The sequence below is a fragment of the Cetorhinus maximus genome, chromosome 3 (assembly GCF_964194155.1).
Source record: "Cetorhinus maximus chromosome 3, sCetMax3.hap1.1, whole genome shotgun sequence".
Classification (NCBI taxonomy): Eukaryota; Metazoa; Chordata; class Chondrichthyes; order Lamniformes; family Cetorhinidae; genus Cetorhinus; species Cetorhinus maximus.
The window spans coordinates 187,611,868-187,638,340 of NC_135881.1; the positions used below are offsets into that span (position 1 = coordinate 187,611,868).

Here is a 26,473-nt window from a genome sequence, read left to right on the forward strand (position 1 = left end):
CTGAGTAGGAAATCCCTCCTTGTGAAAGAGCTATTCTTGAATGTGGGATGAGGAAGAGAATGAAGGGAAAGAGAGAATTTGCATTTCTGTAGCACCTTGAGCATCCTATAGTGATTCATAGTCAATGAAGTACTTTTGAAGTGCAATCACTGTTGTAAAATGCAGACGCTTAGCAGCTAATTTTTGCACAGCAAGGTCTCACAAATGGTAACAATTATCTGTTTTTTAGGCATTGGTTAAGGGATAAGTATTGGCCAGAACACTGGGGAGAACTCCCCTGATTTATTTCAGATGGTGCCAAGGGATCATTTACATCTTTCCCCTGCTCCAAGGGAGGAGAGTTTTCAGGTAGTTGTGACAGAGCAGGGGGATGTAAATGATCCCTTGGTGGCCTTGGTTTAATGCATTTGCTTTGACTCAGCCATCTAACTTCATAATTTTTAAAATTCTTCTCTTTGTGTTCATCATGGCTATGCCCCTCCCTATCTCTGTAAGCTCCTTGATCCTTAAAACCTTCCAAGATTTCTGGATTCCTCCAACCCCAGTTTCTTGTGCACCTCACTTGCTTCACCACACCATTGGTAGCTGTGCCTTCAGACACCTAGGGCCTAATTTACGAACTTCCTTCCCTAAGTCATTAAGCTTCTGCATCTCTTTCTCTCCTCCTTTAAGGCTTCTCCTTTAATGCTTAAAACCTCTCTCTTCAACCAAACCTGTCCTAATATCTCCTTATGTGGCTCATCAATATGTCACATTTTTCCTGATTGTGCTCCTGTGAAGCAACTTGAGACATTTTACTATGTTAAAGGTGCTATATGAATGCAGGCAATGGGGAGAAAAAAAGTGTTGTTGCATGTGCTCACTGACACAGATTTATTTATCCACACACCCTTGGATCCACATTACGGCATCATTTCACTGATAAACTGCAGTACCAAGCTACTTAAAGGGGGTGCTGTTCTGAGAAATGAGGCAATGCCTAGAATGCTTTACTCTACAGTTTTCTATAATATGTGTGCTTGATGCTGACTCTGGGTCCTTGAAAGGGGAAAGTGCTACATTTCCCAACACAAAAATCCTTCACGCAGATTCGACCACTAGTATGATTTGAAGTTTCTTTCCTACTGTACAAGTAGCAGTTTATACAATATCACGGCCTTGTGTGTTATTCAAGATAGTGCGTTGTTACATAGTATGGAAGTTCAAGTTGATTCGATTCAATTGTGAACAGTTGGTGAGGCAGGCCACTTCCTTTTGCAGTTTCCTCTTTCCCCTGCTCCAAGGGAGGAGAGTTTTCAGGTAGTTGTGACAGAGCAGAACTGCATTGACTGAAGGAAGTCACTTGCTCACAATGGTAAAGCAGACTTCACTGGTCCGCGAGGAGGAAGACATTGGACTCGGCTGCTGAGTACAGCAGCGGTTGAAATGCTGAGAAGATGTAGATCTGCGCAGAAGCTGGCTTATTTCTGAGCAAACTGTTAAGAACTTTCAAGGGTGGTTTTTTTTTCTTGCCTTGAGTTCAAAATGTCGGTAATCAGCCCTGCATTACACTATACTTGCTCATGTGGTGCTCAAAGCTGCGCTTCTTTCAAGGGATACAGCACCGTAATGGGGAACTATTATGGACAAGTGGGATTTTTTAACCATTATTTTCAATGCTGCTGTGTAATCTGGCACTGGGTATGTATGACCATTCTTCCTAATAACCCTAGCTATAATGTCATAGTGTTTTAAAATTGTTTGATATCTTTTGAAATAAACTAGATTATTCATTGTGCATTTACAGCTACCCCCATTTAAGAGCATTTTAATAGCGTGTTTATCTTTTGGCATGGTTTGCAAATTAGAGAAGTTCTCCCTATAGCGCTGACTCCATTTTTATTTTAGCGCAGATACCGCGCATGCTCAGTCTTTTCTTAAAATGAACCACTGCTTCGCTCGCTGCCTCTCCCCCACCCCCTAGCTCCCTCCTGCTCATCGCTTCCCTCCCTGACACCCCAGCTCACTGCTTCCCTACCCTGACCCTCCCGCTGGCCGCTTCCGATCACCACTGCCCTCTTCGTTACCCCTGCCCTCCTTGACCCTCCCACTTGCCAATTCCCTCCTCTGGCCCTACCACTCACAGCTCCCCCCCCCACCCCCCGCCGACCCTCCCACTCACTGCCTCCCTCCCCGCGACCCTCCCGCTTGCGGCTTCCCTTTCCTGACCCTCCTGCTCACTGCTTTCCTCTCCCAACGTTCTGGCTCACGCCTTTCCTCCCCAACCCTCCCACTCGCTACTTCCCTCCCTGGTCTTCTGGCTCATGACTCCCCTCCCCTGACCCCCTCCTTGCCACTCCCTTCTGCTGGCATTCCCACTCACCATCTCTCCTGATTCTCCAGTTCACTGCTTCCCTCCCCTGACCCTCATGCTTGCTGCTTTCCACTCCTGAACCCTTGATGCTTCCTGCTTGCCACCTCCCTTGCCACCCTCCTCCTGAGGGCTTGAGGCAGAGGTGGAGAGAGCGAGCAAGGGAGCAAGTGAAGCGGCAAAAGGGCAGTGAGTGGGAGGGAGGGAGTGGGAAGGTGCAGGTGGTGGGAAGTGGTGAGCAAGAGATAAGTAAAAGAGCATGTTAGTAAGAGTAAGTTAGTAAGACAATGTTTAGGCCAGCTAGGTTCAAGACAGCCAATAGATTTCTAATGTAAAAATTACAGGTCAGAAATGTAATCCATTCTTATTACATGTTTTCTTAGGGAAAGTGATTTTCATTTAGTGTGATGTATTTTAGGAACATATTACTAAATAAGGGAGAGCCGTGTTTTTGAAAAAGGAAGGTCAAATTCTCACTGCATGTCCAACTTGCTTGTACAGACTGATGTTGAAGATACCACTAACCCTATAAGCACCGCAGCATGCTTCCTGTGTCATGTCAGAAGATAATACACAATGTTATTTGCCTTATTCCCTATTTTCAGGCTGTGCTATATCTATAGACTGCTCAACACATTTGGTTCTCTAATATCCAATTAATTATTTCCAGTTAATTGGTTTAAAATGTGTGTAGCAAATGCCCTATGCTTGAGTTCCAGACACACAATTTCTACAAGTTTTTTTTGAAAAATAGATCACAACTGAAAGCACACAACAAAGATTTTATCTATATTGTTGATCAGTGTCTGATATTAAATGGAATTTCTATGATTTGAAATTTTTTGAGATCTGAACAACTTACAGACTTTAAATGAGACATGATGGTGGATTAGTAAATGTATTCATTAATTTAGTTACATACCTAACGTTAAAATAGCCACGAGGATCATAAACCTTCAACCTCTCTTATGTCACAGACGTCTGCTTGTAATTTGTGGCCAGGATATGGGATTTTTAAAAAATTCTCTTTCATTATGTGTAGTCAACAACATCTTGCACAGCCTTTGGTTTGCAAACAGCAATATTATATCAAGCTCTTTTCTAAACAGTAAAATGGACACAGATGTGTTACAATGGCAATTTTGTGTGGTGTTTATCTTCCTGTTATCCAGATTAGGAGGAATTTTCTGAGAAAATGTAATTGCAGATGATTGTCCAAAGTGTATACTCTTGTCATAGGATTGAGAGGTTTAAGGGCTGGTTTATGATTGGATTTTGTCTGGGCAAGCATTAAAACCGGATATAGGGGAGGAATATATGATTGAGTATGGTATGTTACAGAGCTTTAACTTGCAAGAAATGTTTAGAAAAACAGTGTTTACATCATTCAAATGCATTTGAAGGAATTAAGCATATTTTGGACTAAACCTTGTCAAAATAATTGGACAGTGCAAGCTTAATTGTGAGCAGTTTTTCCTACTGCTAGTTTATATTAAATTGGTACTGGGTTGAGTCTTGCTTTAATGACTTGTTTGATATTTCAGTGTTAAAAGGTTGTATGTTGACTCATGTCGAGGTCTGGAGGCTTGTATGGTTGAACAATAACTGTTTATTCATAGCAAATTAATAACTATATGCATAGATACAGTCCTGATGAGGTGTTATCTTCATGCCGACTTCTACCAGACTCCCTACTACCCCTCCTACTTCCATGTGACCCTTTACATCATAATGTGGGCAGTTCTGTTCCCCAGTCCCACATTAACCCTTACAGTCCTGAACACCCTACCCCTCCCACCTGCCCCCCCCGCCCAAGTCTTTACCCAACTATATTTATTATAATGTTTACATGCTACCCCTTCTCCCCACAAATCTCTGACTTTACAAATCTCTGACTTTACAAATTCAGATGGTCTGAAGGCTTTACGACGCTTCCAGACCTCTCTTTTCAAGTTTGGAGAAGTGGCAGTCTTAACTGCTTTGGGCTGACTTTGTTGGTTTGGAGTTAATGTTTTAACACTTGGTGTTTCACTTATTTGGGTTTCTGCATCTGGTTTGCTCAAATGTATGATAGAAGGCTCGCCATGGGGTATGAGGAGAAGAATTCTCCTGTTCTGCCTGATTGTACCTTCTGTGATATGTGTCGAGTAAGACTGTCATTGATCTTCATCTCTCAGAACAATGATGCCTTCCCTGTCAAGGTACCTGATCCAAACCTTGTCACCCCCGTTTAGCCTGGGCAGGTTTCTAATACGGTCCCTCCTGTTGTAAGTGGAAAGTTGTCGCTGTCTGTAGGACTGTTCTCGGTCCTGAACCTTCTGATAGTCTCTGACTGCCAACCCTGGGATTAATTTCTTTGGCAGCATGGGAAGTTGAGTGTAAAGCTTTCCTACCCATCAGCAGCTCTCCCGGGGCTAATCCACAGTGCAGTGGGGCGGATCTATATGTCAAAAGTGCCGTTTTACTTCAAGAGGATTTTAATAGTGAGGATGCCCCTTTCCACCTCATTAGATTGTAGATACCTTGGGGAGCTGGTGAGGTGTTGAAATCCATAATTCCTGGCAAAATGAGCGAAGTATTCATTAGCAAATTTGGACCATTGTTGGACGCTACCTGGTCCGGGATGCCATGGATCGCAAAGATTTCTTTCAATGACCTAATGCCTGACTCTAGTCATTGTGTGTAAATGCTTCATTTCAAAACACCAAGAGAAGTAATCAGTAATGAGGAGGAAGAACTTGCCATTGTATATGAATAGATCCATTCCCAAATGTTCCGATGGTCTGGTAGGGAACCGTGTGGGGATAAGGGGCTCCCTGTTGTCTGGCTTGTGCAGCGCACACCTGGCAGTTTAAAATCATCTCTTCAATTGCTCTTGATATTCCTGGCCACCACACTGCGGACTGGGCTCGTGCTCTGCACGTTGTGATGCCCAAGTGGCCTTGTTAGATTCGTTGTAAAATCTCCAGCCAGAGTGAGTTGGGGATGGCCAACTGCTCAGCATACACTAGCAGATCATCAATTACAGTGAAGTGTTTCTGCTGTTCAAAGTAAGTTTTCATAACATTGCCACCTGGACGCTGCAGTGGCCAACCTCCTAGGCAGTCACTGACAGATGTGGATGCACGCTTCATTTTGCATTTGCTCCTGGTGTTGAAGCTTTTTGGAGCTTACTGGCAGTTGTGTTGTCACGAATTGGGAATATGACTTGAGCTTTTCAACCAGATTGGCATCATGTGTCTAAGGATGATCAACTGTGGCTCTGGACAGTGTGTCCACAGTCATTTGATGCTTTTCCTGGACGTACACCGTCTTGTATGGAAAGCGCATGAGATGCAACCAGTTGACCCTTCTCTGAATTCTGGGGGGCATCCTGGCGAGTTCTTTCTCACCCACTCGTAAGACCGATGGTTTGTGATCAGTCTTGAGGAACACTTTCATCCCAACAATATAGTCAGAGACCTTCTCACAAGCCCATGTTACTGCAAGAGCTTCCTTCTCAATAACTGCATACCACATCCCTGTGTCTGACAGCCCTCTAGATCCGTAATATACTGGTCGGCGGCATCCACCCAGCTTGGAACAGAACTGCCCCTAGTCCTGTTGATGAGGCATCCGCTGCGATTGTAGTTGGCAGAGATGGGTTCTAGTGAGCCAGGATATCAGCATGCCTTTGATCTGATGCAATGCTTGCTCTTGGTGTGCACGCCAGTACCATGTTTGGGCCTTTTTGAGAAAGTATTGCAGAGGCTCTGTGACCCGCACCAGGTAGGGCAGAAAGTTCGCCAACTGGCTCACCATGCCTAGGAATCTTTGGAGGTCTAGAATGGATGACGGGTTTGGAAACTCACCAATCGCCTTTGTTTTGTGTGGGTTCCCTATAATGCCTTTGCTGGCTGACAATATGACCTAAGAACCAAATGAAGGTCTTAGACAATTCGCACTTATCATTTCAGTGTTAGTCCTGCTTCCTGCAAGCGTTTCAAGACAGCCGTGTGTCTGTTATTGACAGTCATACTGTGGACAAGGACATCATCCATTTGCCAGATGACTCCTTTTAAGGCCTTGTAAGATGGCTGACAATGCACTGAAAAGTCTTGGGTGATGACGTAATGCCGAAGGGCAAATAATTGAAAGAATCTTCCAAAGGATTTCTCATCTAATGGAAACTGCCGGAAGCTGCTGTTGGCATAAAGTTTCGAGAATGCTGTGCTCTTGGAGAGTCTGGTCAAGCTGCCGTCCTCTGAGGACATGGGGTGGATTTCCCTCGTCACTGCCTTCTTCAGTTGTATCAGGTTGACACAGATGTGAATGAACCTTGCCTTCAGAACTGCGACCATCCCGGAACACCATTTCTGAGCAATGAGGAAGATGACCCCCATGTTGGCCATCACATCAAGTTGCTGTTGTACCTTATGGGTTTGGCATTGTTTCTTAGTGTTATGCTGTATGCAGTCTTCAGTTACCCCAGCCCAGTGAAAAGTTTTGGAAAATCCTTTTTAAAATCAGAACCAGATCTTTACCGGCTAATCTCATCAATCTTTTGGATGAGACTGAGGTCGACACAGGCTTTCCTGCTCAGGAGAGAAAATTCTTGGTCGTGGAGCACACATGATGTCTCCCATTTTTTTTATTGTTTTTATATTGAAGTATTGCTTGCAACCTACCTTCTGACCTGGAGCTTGATGCCTCCTGGTCCATATATCTGTGTTGTAAGTGGCTTAAGATATTGTTTCACTAGCCACAGTTCCTTATCCAACAGGACCATCACACTGTCTCCTGTGTCTAACTTGAAATTCATGAGGTGACCATTTACAGATATGTCCGCATTCCAAAATGTAAATATGTGATCTTTAATTTCTCACAAGAAGCATTATTGGACTACTCCTTGGTGTGGGTCACCTATCTCATGAACCCCTTCGGGATCTTCTGCCCTTCTCGAGGTTTTGGACTTAAACATCTTTCCAAAGTATTCTAGGCAGGTGCAGTGAAAGCACTGCAGTATTGCTGGACACTGCTTGTGTCTGTGAGGTCCTTTGGCTCCACAGTGCTGAGATGGTCTGCCAGCATCTTGTGTTTTGCTTAGGTATTGCTTTCCTTGCCCTGGAGTCTCCCTGCCCTTTGTTGCTTTATGAACTGGACTGTTGTGATTAAGCTGTACCATGGTTTAACGTCACCATGCAAAATGGATCGGTTTTGCTGGCGGACCTCCCAATTGTCTGAAGATTTGGTTGGCTTTCTCCAAAGTCAAATCACCTTTAGATTGCAGCACATCCGAAAGAGTATCATCAGCCACTCCGCAACTGTTCAGTCTCCTCTGAACTGACTGAAGGTCACCATAGCCACAGTCTTCAGTCAATCTGCGTAACTCATTTAAGAAAGAGTCTACGGGGTCCCCAGGCTTTTGGACTATCTTGTTCAATTTTGCTCATGCCAAAATTTTATTGTTTCATAGTTTAAAATAGGTGTCATAGGACTTCATGACCTCTTCAAAGTTATTGGAAGATTCATTTATTCCTTGCCTGGCAATTATGTCATTGGCTATTGGACCTACTGAATATAATAGTGTATTCACTTTTTCAGTCTGTTTTCTTATTTAAGCCTGATGGTATCATACATCTTGAAAATCATCTTCTACATCACTCCCAATTTTGTGCCCTTCCATCTGCATAATCAGACTGGCAGTGATGATTAACCATCCATAGCTGTTTTCAGCATAGGGGCTACAGCTTTAATTTTTTTTAGATAGCGCCACAGTAATAGTTTTTCTGTTTTTTCTCTTCCCACGCTCCTCAGGATTTTGCGGGCTCCCTCCATGGTTACAGGGCTGCTTTTAAACTTCAGTGATTCTGCAGAAAATCTTTTGAATTAATTGTTTTGGCCAGTTAGTTGCTTTCCTGACCTTGGAGAATTGAATTGAAGCTGAATTTTTTTGCTCTGACTTCTCTTTAAATTCTTTTTGTTTTGTTCACGTATGGTTGCCATGTGTTATGGATCCAGGCTGCAGTGTTCTTCAAGCCACGCTTGTTAAAACAATCAGTCTGCCAGTGCTGCCTGATAATTGTGCCAAATTTAAAAGCTTATTTCAGCATTTTTTTGGAGTTTGCTCATCCTTTTGCGATCTGGCTAGGTCCTTTGACTCTACTCTCAATCGGGTCTTGCAATGGACCTCCACGTGCTTTGTGGAATCCTTTTATGCTGTACAGTGGATCTTTTTTCTGCCCTTTAGCTTCCATGCCACTAATGGAGCTCCTGAGGTGATCTCCAAATGTGTATTCAAGGTCTTCAAGTTAGGTGCACTTCCCTCAGGTAGGACTGCAGTTTCTTTATTTCTTTATTCTTAGAAATTTTGGGGCCCTTCACCTGCTGCCACCATGTTGTAAGGTTGTATGTTGTCTTGTGAAGAGGCCTAGATGCTTGTATGATTGAACAATAGCTGTTTATTAATTACAATTAGTTATGTACATATATGCAGGATACAGTCCTGACTACGTGCTATCTCCATGCCGACTCCTACCAGACTCATCACTACACTCTACTACTCCCATATGACTCTGCAGATCATAATGTGGGTGGTGCTGTTTCCCCAGTCCCACATTAATTCTTAAAGTCCTGAACACCCGAATTCTACAAGCAGCTTGGTCAAAGATGATAATTATTTTTTCTGATTTGGTGTACATAATGATTTACCCAATTTTTATGTCAGCATGTTTCATCATGATTACCTATTCGTAACTAATAACGAATGTGAAGTAAAAGTCTGCATTTATATAGCTCTTTTCATGATCTCGGGACATTCCAAGCACTTTTCACTGCAAGAAGTACTTTTGAAGAGTAGTTACTGTTGTAGAGGAAACGCAGCAGCTAATTTGTATACAGCATGCTCTGTCAGATGGCACTGATGACCAAATAATATGTTTTAGTGATGCTGGTGATGGATAAATATTGGTCAGGACATCAGTGTGAATTCCTTGCTCTTTTTTGAAAAATAGTGTCATGGGGTCTCTTATATCCACATGAGAGGATAGATAGGGCTTTTATAAAGTCTCAACCAAAAGACAACATCTATGCAAATGTAGTACTCCCTCAATATTGCACTGAAGTGTCAGCCTGCATGCTTTGAGGGAACTCATCAACAGCCCCTCAGACTATAAAATGTGAGGATTACAAGGCTGGTCATAGCCTTTGTGCCATTCTGAAAAACTGTCAGGAATGCCTGCACTTTGGAGTGGGGCCAGCTGGTTTGCAGTCTCTGGCCAAAACCAGATACTTCTCCATTAAGGAAGAGTAGGATTTGTGCCAGCCACAAGATCATAAGATAATTGCCGATGAGGAAAGCTATTCAACCCATTAACAACACTCCGTCCCCATTTTCACTTGCACTTTGTTATTTGATTGTGTCGATCGTCATTCTTTTAGCTTTTCGATTACTCCCCTGCATTAGTTGGACATGTTTGCTGTAGAGTCTCCTAAATCTCTTTCCACTTTGTTCTCAGCTACCTCTACACCATTCAAATGGCTTGTTTAATGTTGCATCCTATATGCAATACTTTATACTTTCCTGCATTAAATTTCATCTGCCACTACTCTGCCCATTTTTTTTTTCTGTCCAGCTCATTCATTCATTTGAGTAGTGCCTCCAATTGCACTGCCTCCCCTAAACAAAAACAAAAATACCTGGAAAAACTCAGCAGGTCTGGCAGCATCTGCGGAGAGGAGCACAGTTAACGTTTTGAGTCCAAATGACCCTTCAACAGAACTAAGTAAAAATAGAAGAGAGGTGAAATATAAGCTGGTTTAAGGGGGGGTGGGACAAGTAGAGCTGGATAGAGGGCCAGTGATAGGTGGAGATAACCAAAAGGTGTCACAGACAATAGGACAAAGAGGTGTTGAAGGTGGTGATATTATCTAGAGGAATGTGCTAATTAAGGGTAGAAAGCAGGACGAGCAAGGTACAGATAGCCCTAGTAGGGGTGGGGGGGAGGGATCAAAATAGGCTAAAAGGTAGAGTTAAAACAATGGATGGAAATACACTTAAAAATAATAGAAGTAGGTGGGAAAAGAAAAATCTATATAAATTATTGGAAAAAACAAAAAGGAGGGGGAAAATCAGAAAGGGGGTGGGGATGGAGGAGAGAGTTCATGATCTAAAATTGTTGAACTGCCTCCCCTAGTTTGGCATGCTCGGCAAATTGGACTATTTTGTTTCGAGCTTTTGGAACTCAGGTCATTGATGTAAATAAGAAACAGCAGTGGTCCCAACAGGGGACTCGACCATGAGTACTTTCTCCTCTCCCATTGGGACATAACTCCTCAGACAAGTTCTTGCTGCTTTTTATCTTTCATCACCTGTTAAAGCTTTGCCCTAACCACTTTAGACATGTGTGATCTCCCCCTTTTTGAAACCCTCCTGTCGACTAGGTTATTTTTGTCAGTTTTAGTTGTAGAGATATTTGTGTTTTACTCTTGATAACTGCGTTATTTTACATGAAATAATTGGTCTTTGCTTGTGCACCTTTCCCTTTTTGAATATGGGCACCAGATTTGCTTGTGGTCTACTGGTCCCTCCTCGAACTCTGTTGGTTCTGTCATGCTGATTTATAGTAGGTAATCTAGGTTAACATAGATTGAGTAAATGATAGACATGCGTTATTGACTCTAGATTTGCATGCGCACCAAGGATGGGGGACTTCAGTTGCATGGATAGATTGGAGAAGCTGGGCTATTCTCCTTGGAGAAGAGAAAATTGAGAGGAGATTTGATAAGTGTTCAAAATCATGAGGTGTCCGGACACTGTAAATTGGGAGAAACTGTTCCCATTGGTCAAAGGATCGAGAACCAGAGGATACCGTTTTAAGATGATTGGCAAAAGAAGCAATGGTGACATGAGGAAAATATTTTTACTCAGCGAATGGTTAGGTTCTGGATTGCACTACTAGACAGGTGGTGGAGGCAGATCCAATCGTGGCTTTCTAAAGAGAATGGATCATTATCTGAATAGAAAAAAATGCAAGGCTATGGGAAAAAGGCAGGGAAGTGACATTATGTGAGTTGCTCTTGCAGAGAGCTGGCAAAGACACAGTGGACCAAAATGCTTCCTTCTGTTGTATCCATTCAATTAACCTATGATTCACTTGCTGGGTGTGTCTTCATAAAGCTCTCATCATCTTTCTTCATAAGTCAACACCACCTGGACCCAAAGTTGAAGCATGGTGCTTGGCCTTTCTGTATCTCACAAAAGTTTCGTGCCCAATGACAGTGGTCTCTTCTGAGGTTCCCTGTTAACAAGCCCTTCTGCTTGGTGACATCACCCCTGTATTATCTGCTGTGATGGGGTCATTTCTAATGATGCTTCACTTGACCCTTCAGCACCAGCAATCTCCTCCACTGTCCCCTGATTCATTAACAAGGTGTTGATGGGCATCCAAGGACACTACATTGAAGTTTGTTCATATTGTGACAAGGACTCAAAATTCATAATAGTTATACAGAATGATACTTGATATTCAGAGGCCATTAGCTGGTGTTCTTTTAAAATGCTGAGGCCCCCATTGCTAACTGTACCAACAGTTCAGAGAGTCAGCTTGAAAATGCTTTTGTGCGTCACTACTCTATTTTTGCCGCAGCAGTTGACAACCATGTTGTCAGTCATCTAGGCCGGATGTTCTGAAAATTCCTCCCACCTTCTTTCAATTCCTTTAGTAATCTTCTTAAATCACCTCTTTGACCAAGCTTTTAGTCACCTTTCCTAATACCTACTTTGTTTCAGCATCAAATTTTGTCTGATTAGGCCTTGGGACATTTTTCTCCATCTTAGGCATTAATTAATGCAAGTTGGTTTTTTTTTTCTGAGATACCTAGGGTGGATAATTTAGTTAACTACCTCTGATTGATTGAATAATTGCTAAGTTTATCTGGAGTACTGTGTACAGCACTGGTCACTTTATTTAAGGAAGGATGTAAATGCATTGGAAGCAGTTCAGAGAAAGTTTACCAGACTAAAACCTGGAATGGGCAGACTGTCTTATGAGGAAAGGTTGGGCAGGCTAGGCTTGTATTCGCTGTAGTTTAGAAGAGTAAGAGGCGATTTGATTGAAACATATAAGATCCTTGAGGGGTCTTGACAGGTTGGATGTGGAGAGGATGTTTCCTCTTGTGGGAGAATCTAAAACTACGGGCCACTGTTTAAATAAGGGGTCGCCCATTTAAAACGGAGATGAGGCAAGTTTTTTCTCTGTGGGTCTTGGGTCTTTGGAATTCTCTTCCTGAAAAGGTGGTGGAAGCAGAGCCTTTGAATATTTTTAAGGCAGAGGTGGATAGATTCTTGGTAAGCAAGAGGGTGATAGGTTATCGGGGCTAGGCAGGATGCAGATTTAAGGTTACTGTCAGATCAGCCATGATCTTATTAAATGGCAGAGCAGGCCTGAAGGGCCAAATGGCCCAATCCCGCACCTTGTTCGTATGTTCATATGTTCCCGATCAGCCCACCTGAATACCTTTCCAATTGAGAGAGACTTCTTTAAGGACAAAGCAACAATCAGCCCATAGTATTGTGACCCATGTTCAAGGAATTAATTTTAAGAAAAGACTGCCAGATCACTCTTTCACCCACCCCCAACCCAAGCTCCGATCTGCAGAGCAGTTGCATTGATGGGGGGATTGAGAGACAACAGGGTGTTGAAGGTCCATGACTCTATTCCAATTATTGGAGTCTTGATTCGAGGATGGTGAAGACTGTGAACAAGCGCTAGCCCCTAGCCAACATTGGTATATCAGTATGTTTGACAGGTACATGGTGCATATTTAGTCTGTGTTTGAAGTCATGGGAGGTGAGATTTGCAGAAGTGATGGTGGGAGTTTTGTGCTGCTTGATGCACACTCTAGTGAGTTGAGGAGTGCAGTGTCAGACCCTACCCAAACTTTTAGCACTTCAGAGGTTCTCATTAAGCTCCCCATCCATCTCCCACTTGTTTCATTTTATGAAATAACCTTTTGTTTAATGCTCCTGCATCTAGCCTTAAGTCACCACATGTTTCGGTGTCGAATCAGACGATATTGGTGTTTTGTTTTTCCCCATCTTATGAAAATGCTGCCCTTTGGCTTTTTGTGAAATATTTCACAAAAGAAGAGGTTGGCTTCTCAGAGAACAGCAATGTGCTGGATTTCATCTGGAGAAGCTCAGTGCTATTCTAACTTATCTCTGTGAATTTCCATCATTGTCCACTTATTATAATGAGGCTCTTCAAGCTCTGAGACCGCTATTGGACTTTGGCTTCACTAAACTCTCCAATTTTAAACGGGTGCCCTTGTTTTGTTCTGTTCTCCATTTTTTGGTTCATGGATCCAGTAGGCTTCTGTCTTATATTTCTGATATGCTGTACAGATCTGGATAGTGCAAATTCCTAAGGATGGAAGAATGTTTGCTGTTTCGACTTGTGTCCCAATATTTGAGTAAGAGAAAATCCAAGGTCTGTGAGCTGAAACATTAACTGCAATCCTGACATCAGGGATGTGGAGGTTTATGCAGACCCAAGATGGCTACCCAATACAGCTTGAAGAAGGGATCGTGTTCGAAACAGCACACCAGAAATGTAGACTTGTCCCCATGACACCTACTTTAGTTGAACAATTGTCAAGAGAACCAATCATATTCATATAATAATTCAAGATTAACGTTTAATTTAAACCAAAAGGAAAATTTATAGCACTGAGTAGTAATATTGTTATTGGTGCTTGCAGTTGCAGTAGGCCACAAATCCTGCTGTGTGGTTTCAACGTTTTTGTTTCTGCCCAGTGTATTCTTGGAGTTTATTCCACAGGTCAGGATGCACAAGGCAGCTGTTCAGTTTTCATTTGAAGCTAAGCAAGCATAGTGCCCCTGCTGTCCAATTAGTGACTGCAATGTTACACAACTGAAATGTAGCTAGATAAAGGAGCGATGTGACCCAGACAAATATTCTAAGACTGACATCACCATCAACAAGTGGAAAGCAACATGCTTTTTTTTTGTTTGTTCTGGACATGGGTGTGGGCATTAATTGGCCCTCCCTAAGCTGGTGGACTGCCTTCTCGAACCACTGCAATCCTTGTGGTGAAGGTGCTCCTACAGTACTGTTGGGTGTGGAGTTCCAGGATTTTGACCCAGTGACGAAGGAAGGATGATACATATATATCCGAGTTGGGATGATGTGGGACTTCGAGGGGGGCTTGGGGATGATGGTGTTCCCATGCAGCTGCTGCCCTATGAGATGGTTGAGGTTCTGGGTTTGGGGAAAGTCATGTGGTGAGCTGTTATAGTGGTTGTTGCAGACACAGCAGGCAGAATTTTATCAGCCTAGTCCCTGCTGAAACAGAAACCCATTGGACTCTTCAGTGGACTTTACCAAGGCTATTTAACTGAGCTACAGTATTAGCACCATGCTGCCGGGTTCCTTGACCAATCAGGGAGAGTAGGCAGGGTCACATGCTGGATCTGTCAATGGAAAGGTTTCTAATTATGGACCGTGACATGGGTTATAGTGGCTCACCTGCACAAGGATTTTTGAGGGTGTAACAGCCATGGGAATGGAGAGAAAACTGTTCCCTGGGTCTCTTAATCTTACCTGGAGGTCAGATTTGAAATCTAAGGGGCTGCAGGGGGAGTGAGCTCTCCCATGGTTAGGAGGAAAAGGACAGCCTCTCTAAGCAAGCAGGCATGGATGGAAGTGGCCTAGGAAGTCGAAGTGTGCTCCCTCCAACCTGGAGACAATACCAAGAGGATCCAGGATCTCAGGAAGGCATGACAGGTGAGTGGTGCAACACTTTCAGGTTCCAAGTCCTACAATCTTGTCCAGCATTCGACTGCACTGCACACCTCAGATCAACACACTTTACAGCTCCATTCATTCTCTCGACTGGTACTTCAAAACCCCATCTGAGCATTCAACAATCGCATTCACCCTCATTCTGTTATCTTCTCACACCCATGTCTCCTAGTCATCCTCCAGAAATGTTGTCCTTTCCTCCTATCTATACAAACCATGACTAACACTCATTACTCTCTGCTTTCGCTCCTTGCAGGAGAGGTGAACGCACAACCTCAGAGAGAAACAGAGAGCCAGGGAGGGGAGCAGTGGGGGCTGGCGGGGGAGATGGAGCTGGAACAAACAGTAACAATCTGACATGAAAATCTGAGTCTCTTAATCAGCACTGGTGCTCTCATATGTTGACAGAGCTGATCCTCTGCCTGTAGACCTTGTGTTTGGGCGGGGGGGGGTGGTCTTGCCTCCTTGGAGCTGGATCTCTCTGTCCATCCTCCTGTCCTATGGAGTGGTATATGGCTGAGGAGAAGGCAGCTGCTGCTGGTGTTACTGCTGCTATTGGTGTCCAATGCTGATAGTGTTACTCCTCTTGAGACATGTTGTGGGCATGCCCGATCTGTAACTTCAATACCTCACTGATCCGCAGATCACACTGAGGAAGGCCTGGGAAAGAACTTGCCATTTTCTGTGGAGAACAAGTGGAGGCTGTTAGCAATGATGGCAGTATTCCTTGGCTCTGGCTTTTCTGCTTCATTTGTTTTAGTCTGGCATCAAATGCGCAAGAAATGAGGCTACATTATTCAATGGAACTCCATCTCAACTATAGTGCGATATCTGCTGAGCAGCTTAAATCCTCATGAGAGTCTTTGCTGTCAATCTTTCCATTGAGATGTTCTTGTAAATAAAAATATTAACAGATTTTTAAAAAAAAATCAGAGGTACAATTAAGGTCATAAGCTGCGCCCATCCTGCAGTGAAGGCGGCCAGTAGGGGAGTGTGGCTTAAGGTGAGTGAAGCGCAAAGCAGGTGACATATCTTCCAAGAAACTGACAAGCACCTATCAAGCACTGAAAACGCTTTGAGAAGGAGTGCCCTGAGCCCCAGCCTTTCACCTGGCATGGCTGTAGCTCTTCAGTTTCACTAATCAAAAGCTTCCCAGCTTGTCAGTTTCGATGAAGAAACGTTTCCCACTGAGGTGACCCTGGCGAGTTCCACACAGCTTGGGAAATAGATCTATGCCTGTTAAATCCAAAATCCTTAAACGAAAATTCACTCGCGGGGGTTCCTTTCCCACGAAATCTTGCAAAGGGTGAAATCACAAATGACAAACATACTTTATAAACGGGAGTGAATTAGATAGATTCCAGCCATCCCCAAATTTGACATCTTTAAAGGAAAAGTGGCAATAAAAACTGTTTTTGAGTAAATTCAAGACAATTTTATTGCAGAAATTGTTTGGCAACGCAAGGGAACAAGAACAATCAATTACAGGATAGTAAAAATTACAGTACATTACGGTACAGGTACTGTACTTTACATGAGTGGAGGTAGAGGAAGTAGGTGACATAGTTGATGCAGGCGTTGATGTGGATGAAAGGAACAATGTTATTGTTGACTGCTTCGCCTTTTTTTCAATTTTACAAAGTCCTTGGTAAGGAGCAATAGCAGTGTCAATCGCTCTACATCAGGCAATGCTTCTTTCCACACTTGTATCATGGTCTGTCGGCTGATCTTATGAGATCTTCCATTATCTTTGTGTACGAATTGAGGCTTTTTAGGCACTTCTTCCTGATCCTGTTTAGGCTCATTTAACCTCATCAGTTCCACCAATTCCTCCGTAGGGAGCTGCTCTTGATGAGATTGAAGCAACTCATTGACTTCAGCTGTGGTCATGTCTTCAAATTCTTCCACTCCGACTTGGCAAAACAAGTTGACCAATCCTGGCCATTTCAGCATCCGCATCGGGGAACCCTGTGAAATTATTCACAGCCTCAGGCCAAACTTTTTTTTGAGCAGGTGTTTATGGTTGAAGCTCTAACTTCATACCATGAGTCCTTAATTATGCCTACTGCTATGAGGATGTTGAATTCCTTCCAGTAATCATGGACTGTGGTTGAAGGGTCTGGTTCCAGAAGATGAAGGATGTGGCTGAAACTTCGCTGGGTGTAGTAAGCCCTGAATGAGGCAATGACCCCCTGGTCCATTGGCTGGATAAATGAGGTTTATTTGGGAGTAAAAACAAAATGCCAACATCTGGATGGTTCTCTGTGAGAGATTGTGGACGCCCAGGTGCATTATCGAGGATTAGTGGGACTTCAAAAGACAGGTTATTTTCCCTCAGGTAAGTCCTGACCCCTGGCAGAAAGCAATTGGCAAACCAGTCTTCAAGTACGGCTGCTGTAACCCAGGCATTGCTGTTAGCTTTCCAAAAGACTGGCAGATGACATTTATTTTTCCCTTTTGAAAACTTGTGGGTTTTCTGACCTATAAACCAGCATTGGTTTACATTTAAAGCCAATCACATTGGTACCTAGCAGAAGTCTTAACCTGTCCTTTGCTGCTTTAAACCCAGGAGCTGTCTTTTTATCTTTCGAAATGAAGGTCCTATTTGGCATCTCCTTCCAGGACTGGCCAATGTCATCTGCATTGAAGAATTGCTCCACCTGGTAGCCTCACTCCTCAATGTATTCTTGTAGCACCTTGGGGAAACTCTCCTGCAGCTGCTTGGTCAGCTGAAGCAGCCTCCCTCACCAACTTCACATTATACAGCCCGAAACGCTTTTTAAAGCAATCGAACCATCCTACGCTGGCTGAGAATCTTTTGGAAGTCGAAGGAGAGGCACCTTCTGTACCACCTTCATTGTCATCGGTGACACCAGCACTAACCCTTTTACTACTCTTTTTATGTTGGTACAATTCAAGTGCTTTGTTTCAAATGATTGGACCAGTAACTGGGTCCTCCTTTGATGCTGGTGCTTTATCCTCACTTTGAGTAACTTCTCCATTTCCTCTGTGTGTGGATCTCTCCTGCTTGCAAAAGTTAACCTGGCAGTACAACTCCCAGAAACACTAACACTGGCCTTTATTTTTTCTTCAGACTGCCTAATGTACCTGATTGTGGATTAATTCACAGAGTATTCCCTAGCCAATATAGAACCATAGAAAAGTTATGGTACAGAAGGAGGCCATTTAGCCCATCGTGTCTGCGCTGGCTGAAAATCTTTTAAAAAAAAAAAAGAATCGCCCATTCTAATCCCACCTGGCCCATAGCTTTGCAGGTTACAGCATTTCAGGTGCTAATTCAGGTACATTTGAAATAAGTTGAGCATTTCTGCCTCCACCACCAGACCAGACAGTGAATTCCAGACACCCATCATTCTCTGGGTGAAGAAGTTTTTCCTTGTGCCCCCTCTAATCCTTCTACCAATCACATTAAACCTGTGCTCCTGGAAATTGACCTCTCCACTGGGGGAAACAAGTCTTTCCTGTCTACCCTATCTAGGCCCCTCATAATCTTGTACACCTCAATTAATTACCCCTCAGCCCTCTCTGTTCCAAGGAAAACAAACTTAGCCTATCCAATCTTTCCTTATAGCTGAAATTTTCAAGCCCTGGCAATATGGGTGTTTTCAAAGATTCAGCATCTTCAGTGGACACTGATTTGTGGCGGGATAGCTGGGAGTAAAGGAGTTTGAACTCAACAAATACTTCTTCCTGTTTGATGTGGGACAAAGGCACAGCAAAATTGAAGCTATGCATAAGAACAAACTCCTCAATTTCAGAGAGGACATGGTCTGAGAGATTCACTATATGTTTGGCAGTGTCATTAATTGTGTGCCAAAGAACTTCCACTTAAGTGAGTTTACAGTGCGGGCTTCAATTTGTTGCAAATCTGTCCTGATGAGCCTAAGTCATTTAAATATTCCAATACAGTCAACTCCTGCCCTTCGTAAACTCCACTATTGTGAATTTGTCTATCTGCGCGGACATATTTGTACACCCGATCGCAGTTCACGGCCCCAAATCTTCGCTCATCCGTGATTTAGCATGTTAAACTTCTCACCTAAACACATGGTGGTCCCGAAAGTTTAATAAAACACTGAATTCAGAGGCCTTAAAAAACACTGCTTCCACATTGTCTTTCCCACACAGAGACCACGCACTGCGCTTTTGCCAACTGTAACTGCATGTGGTTTGCTGTAATTTACAGGATGCCGTAACTCCCGACCAGTGTTTTGCGGTACAGATACAATACTAAAAATGAGTGACTCAGAGCCAAGTAGAAAATGTTCCAGGAAAGTGATGACACTTTCAGATAGACTGAAAAATAGAATAGGTATAGAATACAAAAGCAGGGATATAATGATGGAACTGTATAAAATGCTGGTCAGGTCACAGCTAGAACTTTGTGTGTGGTTCTGGTCACCACATTACAGAAGGACATAATTGCTCTGGAGGGAGCACAGAGGAGATTTACCAGAATTTTAATTTTTTTATTCATTCACAGGCTGTGGGCTTCGCTGGCTGGACCAGCAATTATTGCCCATCCCTAGTTGCCCTTGAGAAGGTGGTGGTGAGCTGCCTTCTTGAACTGCTGCAGTCCATGTGGTGTAGGTACACCCACAGTGCTTTTAGGAAGGGAGTTCAGGGATTTTGACCCAGCGACAGTGAAGGAACAACGATATATTTCCAAGTCAGGATGGTGAGTGACTTGGAGGGGAACTTCCAGGTGTTGGTGTTCCCATCTGCTGCCCTAGTCCTTCTAGGTGGTAGTGGTCAAGGGTTTGGAAGGTGCTGTCTAAGGAGCCTTGATGAATTCCTGTAGTACATCTTGTAGATGGTGCACACTGCTGCTACGGTGTGTCGGTGGTGGAGGGAGTGAATGTTTGTGGATGTGGTGCCAATCAAGCAGACTGCTTTGTCCTGGATGGTATCCAGCTTCTTCAATGTTGTAGGAGCTGCACTTATCCAGGCAAGTGGGGAGTAGCAATATGAGTGCATTCTGCCAAAAAAACCAAAAAGACGTTCTGCCTATCACACAAATGAGTAACATGGTGTATGAATTTCAGTGCCAGTGTGATGCCAGGTACGTAGGCTATACATTCCAATGACTGGTGGATCATATCAAACAGCATGTCCCTTCAGCTGTTTGCAATAGGCAAAGTACTGACTGAACCCAACCAGTCCATGCTTGCAAATCTCAAAACATAGTATCCAACATTAGATGTGATTCTGCAATTGGACAGCACTTGCTAAACAATCCTGATTGCGCTAAGAATTAGACTGACAACCTATTTAAGATTATTAGTTGGGCTTACAGTGTGGCTCACTTACGTGTGCTAGAAGTTTTATATATTCACACAAAGGGCCCTGTCCTTTGCAGCCAGGAGGAGCATGTTCAATAATTTTGCCTTTTTGAAGTGAACAAAATAGGCTACAGCTATTCCTTAGTTCATTTCCCATGGCAATGCCTTGACCAGAGTCAACCTGCCTGGTTTGAATTTAAACAAAAACTTGGCAGTTAAGTGTTCCCTGGTGCATTCTCCATGGCAACACCTCTATCAATCACTTGCCAACCAATCAGCACTCTCTCTTCTCATGCAGTATAAACTGTTGTTCCCTTTACAATTGGTATTCTTGTGATTCTGTCCTGATGAATGCCAGATGAAAAACTTCGACATCATGTCTCTTTTTTCAGCAATACTCAAGTTCTGTACTACCCAAGTGACTTACCCAACAGCTACATGGCAGTTCTGCACTTGCCTTCAAACCCACCTAGGTGAAACCTGGAAGATGGCAGAATGATGTCAGGATCCTGACCTGTTGTCACTTTTTAGGGGATTTAACTCCCAGCACATACCCAAACCCTGATCCCGTTGTCTTTGAAAGTACCCTCCATCGAGTCCAGACCTCTGAAACAGGCCATTCGGCCAAACTTGTCGATGCCTGCATTGTAAAATCCACATGAGCCTCCTCTCACTCGTTCTTCCTCAGTTAAGCCTATCGGCATAATTTCCTCTTCCTTTCTCCCTCATTTGGTTATCAAGCTTCCTCTTAAACTAATCTGCCATTTACTTCACCTGCTCAGCGGTAGTGCATGCTACAGCCACATTCTGAAGATGGTGGATGGGGTGCCAAGCAAGCAGGCTGTTTTGCCCTGGAGGGTGTCAAGATTCTTGAAGGTTATTTGGGTTGTACTCATCCAGGTAAATGGAGAGTATTTCATCACACTCCTGACTTGTGCCTTTCAGGCAGTGGAAAGGATTTGGAGATTTAGGAGGTGAACCATTGACTGCCCAATGTGCAGCCTCTTCCTGCTCTTGTCCCCGTGACATTTATGTGGCTGGTCCAATTGCATTTCTGAGCTGAAGTGTGAAAATGTGAGAATGGATAAGTTTTCCATTGTTACGCTGGGGGGATTGTGGCGAGATTCTTTTTTCTTCTTTACAAATGTTTCTTCAGCTGTTTGAGTGGATTAGAGTCCATGATATGGCAGATTGATCAGGGTTTGTTGATGGTGGGGCTGACTGCACTTTTGTTTTACTTCTGGTCTCTTGCCTAACCACACAGCAGATTGACAGTGTGTGAAGGAAATGCCTGCATCCATTGTGAATAACTTTCCTACTGGTGTTAGACTGCGTTTTTTTTTTGCATATTACTAGTGTGATGTGAAGGGAGATTATCTTCACACTTCTGTTGAATTAAAAATATTTTATGTCTGTTTTCCTGCACTGGACTTCCTCTAGTGATTTATCACATTGAAAACAATTTTAAAGCTGTGCTACGTGTACAAGATTTATTTTTAATTTTGCCACGCTCTCTGTAGGTATTGCAGGCAACAGAAATAAAAGAAAATGCTTTAACTAACTCCTTGAAGGTATTTAGGTTTAGGAGCAACCATTCCCTTTCAATCCTATTTCAATAGTGATCATTTGCAGCAGTGTTGAGGATATTAAATATTACAGCTCATGGCCACTTATGAAAAACCTGTGGTCAAGCTCTAGCTCCGAGGAATGGTTTGTAATTGCGTGGGTCTCGAAATTTGGGTTCGCCGTTTATGGGCCCATGGACAGAGGAGGTGCAGGATGTGGCTCCTATGCCTGATAGTGACACCTGGGATGCCCCCAATATTGAACATGGCCTCTTTTCAATGAAACCGGCAAACTGCCAGCAAATCATAATTAATGTTTGGGACAGTGCAGTTGGGAGGGGTGTGGTGTGAGTTTGGGGGGTGGGGGTTGGTGGTGGTGTTGGTGGGATGTGGAGTAGCAATGGCTGGAGCAGTGGTTGTAGGGGGCCGGGGGGCGTTGGTGTTGTGATGGGATTGGGGAAATGGCCCGCCTTCTTTCAACGTGAGCTCCAGAGTCGAAATACTGTTCTGCCCACTCCCACATTGAGCTATGTTTTGGCCACGTCTTGGTTTGTTCTGCCCTCAAGTTCAGCTCGTGGCAAACAAACTGTTGGAGCATTCGTAAATCGGCAACAGGTCTTGCAAAATGGATGGGATCCTAATTTACATAAATTATTCTGCCCTTGAAAATGTTCCCACCTTGCACTCCTCTGTCCCCTGTTGCCGCCCGTACCTTACCCAATATTGCAAGTGGCATTTCTGGCTGAAAATGCTGCTAGCCAACATATTTGGAGCTTTGTATGGTCTGTGCTGCCAGGAAAACAGACACTGCATGACCAAATTTCTAGGCCACGACGTGATTCATGTTGCAGAGGGAGGATGGAAGCAATCACCCCACCACTCTCTCTCACATCACTAAGCAGTGGGATAATGAAAATTTTAGGCCTGTTGAAAAAGAGTTGGGGTGCTGCAGGGATGATGTTGCACATCATGTTACAAAACTGCTTAACTGCGGATGAAAATTAATTGCAAACCTTTGCATTACTGTCTCATCATGAAAACATGTCCATCGAGATTATTTAAAATGCAATCTTTGGTGTCATCCTGTGAAATTTCTAATCAACCCGTTCAACTCCATTTGGTTTTAGAGTAGCAGTGATGGGGGCATGTGAAGAGCTAAGCCCTACACATGGGCATGATCATCCATTCATTGGTCTATCTCAAGCCAAAAAGTCTTGAAAGGACTTTTGCCTACACTTAAAATTAAGAATTTAACTTCCCTGGTGGATAAGGCAAGTGTTTTCCTACCACATGAACTGCCATCACAAGCTCCACAATTTTCTGTACTGATTCTGGGTTGTGTGATTTTTCTCACCCAGTAATGTGTTTTTCAATCAATAATTTCTGGCTTCAATGATGTGAATCTTCAGTCGGTGCTGTTGGGTCACAGGAAACCAACTGGTTTTAAGTTCTAGGAAGAAATCTTGTAGTTACTCAGTGAACTATTTCAAAAATAACCACAAGGCATGAGATTGTTGCAGTTCCTCTGTACACAACCCATTTTCACTTTTGTATTTGGAGTATGGTTTGTTTCTCCATTTATCAGTTCATGTACACATTTATTATAACTGAACCAAGTTCTTGGGAGACCCTTTTTCTGCTGTAAGTTGCTTGTTGAATATTTAAAGAGGCTTTATTGTTTGCATAAAAGCTGTCACAACATAGTGTTCAACATTTATCAGTGCAATGCATTGATGACCTTGCCAAACATCTATCAACTCTGTTGTGGCACTCCAGTGTGTGTGCAATGAACATGCTGAAAGTACAGAGTAATCACTAAATGTAAACTTTAACTGCACAGACTGTCCTGCCAATTTTTAATACCCAGCTAACCTTTTATTTTGCCCTTTCTAGCCCAACAACTCAGGACAATTGTAGCACCCCTAATTGGAGCCCCCAGGTGAGATATGCTAAGTCAGCACAAAGCAGGGATGTGATAAACTTGGTCTGAATGCCAGACAGTGCCTTCACACAGTGAACTTTTAAGAAATGTGATCGGATCCTAAATTAACTCTCTACTTTGGGCTCTTTGGTTTAAACTTACATTCCCTTCACCATTGGCACACCATGGCGGCAAGGTGTACTATCTCCAGGATACACTGCAGAAACTCACCAAAGCCTCTTTGGCAGCAGTGCCCAAAGACCCCTCCTTAACCACCTAGAAGGACAAAGGCAGTATGTGCATGCAAACACCAACACTCCAGGTTCCCCCTCCATGTCGCACACCATCCCACTTGGTCATATATCAACTGTTCCCTCATCATCACTGGACCAAAATCCTGGAACTCCCTACCTAACAGCAGTGTGGGAGCATTTTCACCACATGGACTACAATGGCTCAACACCACCTCCTCAGAGGCAATTGAAGATGGGTAATAATTACCAGCCTGGTCAGTAATGCCCACATCTCAAACATGAATAGAGGAACATCACTGTGGTTCAGATATAATTTCCAGTAGGCTCCAACCGTAATTACCAATGCAAATATTACAGTTGCTACACTCACTGTGAGGTGTGAAAAGGATAAGTTTCCTATTGTATGATTGAAGACCCCATACTTGAAATCATGATTGGCAAAGACTTGAGTGGGAAGATGTGGCTATTCTATTTCTTGGGGAGACTAGAATGAAAGAAAGACTTGCATTTGTTTGGTGCTTATCACAATCTTAGGATGTCCCAAAATATTTTTAAAATATAGTCAGTGTTGTAATGTAGGAAATGCAGCAACCAATATGCACACAGCAAGGTCCCACAAAAGCAATGGGATGTATTTGGTTATTCATCGTGATGTGGGTTGAGGGATAAATATTGGCAAGGGTTCTGTTGCTCTTCTTCCAATTGTGCCATGGAATCCTTCGGGGAGGAAGTTAGCCCCTGATGGGGGCAGGTATGGAGGCTGGTGGGCCTGAAAATTTGTGGCACTGACCAGTGTCCCAGCTCCATTCTGTCCCAAGGCCATTTTCTTGGAGGTGGTTTGGGATGGTGGGGAGGGAAGGTAGCAGGGCTACCCACCTGCAAGTGGCCTTATTGTCGGAGGTGAGCCTGCTGTCTAGCCACTAAATCGCCAATTTGGGGTAAATCACAGATGAGTGTCAGTTTCCCACAAAGTGCAGGCCTCTGACCCCCATTTGAGCCTGACGGCAGGATTCAGAAGCCCGTGGGAAAATCCCAATCCCAATACTCACATGAGAAGGCAGATGCGGCTTCAGTTTAATGCTTCATTCAAATGACAGCACCTCCAACCGTGCAACACTCAGGTACTGCACTGAAATATCAGCCTGGATTTTGTGCCCCGATTTCTGGAATGGAACTTGAACCCTGAATCTTCTGGTCCTACTACCCACTGAGCCATGGCTAAGCCACGATGGGCAGAATCTTCCCGGTCCCACAGATGTGGGTTGGAACTTGGGCTGGGAGGAAAATTAGATAGGAGGGGACCAGGTCAGTGGGCCGGCACGTTCCCACCTTGGGGCAATTTTGCCGGAGGTGGATCATCACCAGCAGTGACTATTTGCCCGGCAGCAGGAGGTGTGAATTTGAATAATTAAGTGCCCATTAGTGGGAAGATTGGAGATAATGCTCTTCTCGGTAGCATACGGGGCTCCCACTGTGGCAAAGGTCGGGCAGGTGGCTGGCCAGGGGGGCATGTGAGGCCTCCTGTTCTTACCCCACCCCACCACCTCCACTAGAACAGCATAGATCAGCGATTTCCCCTCTGCAGATGAGGCCTGGCAACTTGTGACCAGACTTTTTCAAAAAAATGTTCAAACCTCTTCAGAAGGCACCTCAAAATGGAGGAGCCCTGACGTTTCCCATCCTGCAGTGGCAGTGTCTGCCTCCTGCCGGTAAGGCTGCCATCCTCCCAAGACTGCAAGTCCCCTTGTTGGGCCTGCAGCCTCAGGAACCCACCACAATGTTGGAGGGCACCTTCCTAATTAAAACAGAAGAACTAGGAACAGGAGTAGACCATTCAGCCCTTCGAGCCTGCTCCGCTATTCAATAAACTCATGGCTGATCTTGTGTTTCGATTTCCACCTTCCCATCTAACCCCAATAACCTTAGATTCTTCTCAGGCAAGGGAATCAATCTACCTCTGCCTTAAAAATATTCAATGACCCCCACCTTCACCACCTTCTGAGGCAGAGAGTTCCAAAGTCGCACAACCCTCCGAAAAAATTTCTCCTCGTCTCTGTCCTAAAAGGGTGATCCCTAATTTTAAAACAGTGCCTCCTAGTTCTGGACTCACCCACAAGAGAAAACATCCTTTCGACATCCACCTTGTCAAGGCCATTCAGGATCTTTGTATACCTCAATCAAATCACCCCTCACTCTTCTAAACTCCAGTGGAAACAAGCCCAGTCTGTTCAACCTTTCCTCATAAGACAACCCACTCATACCATGTATCAATCTAGT

At 43.8% G+C, this 26,473-nt stretch overlaps 1 protein-coding gene across 2 annotated transcripts in view; it reads left to right on the plus strand.

Moving 5' to 3' along the window:
- The window catches only part of zdhhc11 (zDHHC palmitoyltransferase 11), a 145,854-nt gene that overhangs the window by 36,187 nt on the left and 83,194 nt on the right, over positions 1–26,473 (plus strand). The window contains exon 1 of one of the 2 annotated variants that reach the window (XM_078539448.1): positions 1,354–1,680. The exons of the other annotated variant lie outside the window; for it this stretch is intronic. Coding sequence (XP_078395574.1) covers positions 1,525–1,680 — 156 coding nt within the window. The 5' untranslated portion in view covers positions 1,354–1,524. Of the gene's footprint in view, positions 1–1,353; positions 1,681–26,473 lie in introns of those variants that run through there. 2 annotated transcript variants of the gene reach the window in all.